We start from the raw sequence: 1,220 nt of genomic DNA, 5'->3' as shown, positions 1-1,220 counted from the left end.
GTAACAGGTCAAATTCTTATCAGAACGCCTAACTCATAGTTTTAGCAGGGTTCTCCGTCCTTTACGTGAAACATTATATTCAAGAGGAACAAAAACGCATTTCAGAGTGCCCAAGGAGTTAATGACCAAAGCTTATATTCCGGGCAGCATAGAACCAAGATCGTCACACTACTGTCCACCACTAAGAGACGAAGGTTCCTATAGGGGTGGTCAAAGGTGCAAGATTTTGTCGCCATGGCTTTAGTCTTTAGAGCAGTAATGCAATTCGTTGGACTTTTATTATCTTTGCTGGGATGGGTGTTAGCCATTATTACAACTTATCTGCCCCATTGGAAAAACCTCAACCTGGACTTGAATGAAATGGAAAACTGGACCATGGGACTCTGGCAGACCTGCGTCATCCAGGAGGAAGGTGGGATGCAATGCAAGGACTTTGATTCTTTCCTGGCTCTGCCCGTCGAACTCAGGGTCGCCAGGATTTTGATGTTCCTGTCCAACGGGCTGGGGTTTCTGGGCCTGCTGGTCTCTGGGTCTGGGCTGGACTGCCTGAGAATTGGACAGGGCCAGCAAGAGCTCAAGAAGCGACTGCTAATCCTGGGAGGAATTCTGTTCTGGACAGCGGGCATCGCGGCCCTGGTGCCGGTCTCCTGGGTCGCCCACATGACCGTCCGGGAGTTCTGGGATGAGACCGTCCCCGAGATTGTGCCCAGGTGGGAGTTTGGGGAAGCCCTCTTCATCGGCTGGTTCGCTGGGGTCTCTCTCCTGCTGGGAGGGTGTCTGCTGAACTGGGCAGCCTGTTCCCCCCCGGCTTTCCTGGCTTCGGGCCACTACGCAGTGGCAGAAACACAGACTCAGTGTCCGTACCTGGAAAATGGGACTGCAGATCCGAAACCGTGACTTTAACAAGACCAGAGAGGCGTATTCTCTGTATCAACTGTGATGCAGGGGTCTGATGTGAGAAGGGCGTCTTTGCCATGTAACTCAACCTGTGCTGCTCACACTTTCTCATTTAATAATTACTTGTTTTCCCTGAGATCCCCCTTCCCCTCAGAAATCTGGGGAAGAGGCGAGCATATCTAAAATAAAATTACGATGTTAAACATCACATAGGCATGAGCAAAAAAGAAAGAAAAGTTCATTGATCTGATTATTTAAATCAAAATATGGTGGTGGTGGTGGTCCCATATAGTCAGCATTAAGCTTTAATGGGTTTATCTTAT

At 49.1% G+C, this 1,220-nt stretch overlaps 1 protein-coding gene across 1 annotated transcript; it reads left to right on the top strand.

Annotated features, from left to right (window-relative positions):
• The first annotated feature begins 234 nt into the window (after positions 1–234).
• On the top strand, positions 235–923 carry LOC136404038 (putative claudin-24). The gene has a single exon (XM_066383522.1). It carries the CDS (start codon positions 235–237, stop codon positions 895–897), a length of 663 nt encoding a protein of 220 aa, XP_066239619.1. The 3' UTR covers positions 898–923.
• The last annotated feature ends 297 nt before the right edge of the window (positions 924–1,220 follow it).

This window comes from Saccopteryx leptura, chromosome 4, assembly GCF_036850995.1.
Source record: "Saccopteryx leptura isolate mSacLep1 chromosome 4, mSacLep1_pri_phased_curated, whole genome shotgun sequence".
NCBI lineage: Eukaryota > Metazoa > Chordata > Mammalia > Chiroptera > Emballonuridae > Saccopteryx > Saccopteryx leptura.
This window is presented reverse-complemented; position numbering and strand designations above follow the sequence as displayed.

Excerpts from the sequence above, each read along its gene's own strand:
- LOC136404038 (XM_066383522.1), top strand. The coding sequence starts at position 235 with ATGGCTTTAGTCTTTAGAGCAGTAATGCAATTCGTTGGACTTTTATTA.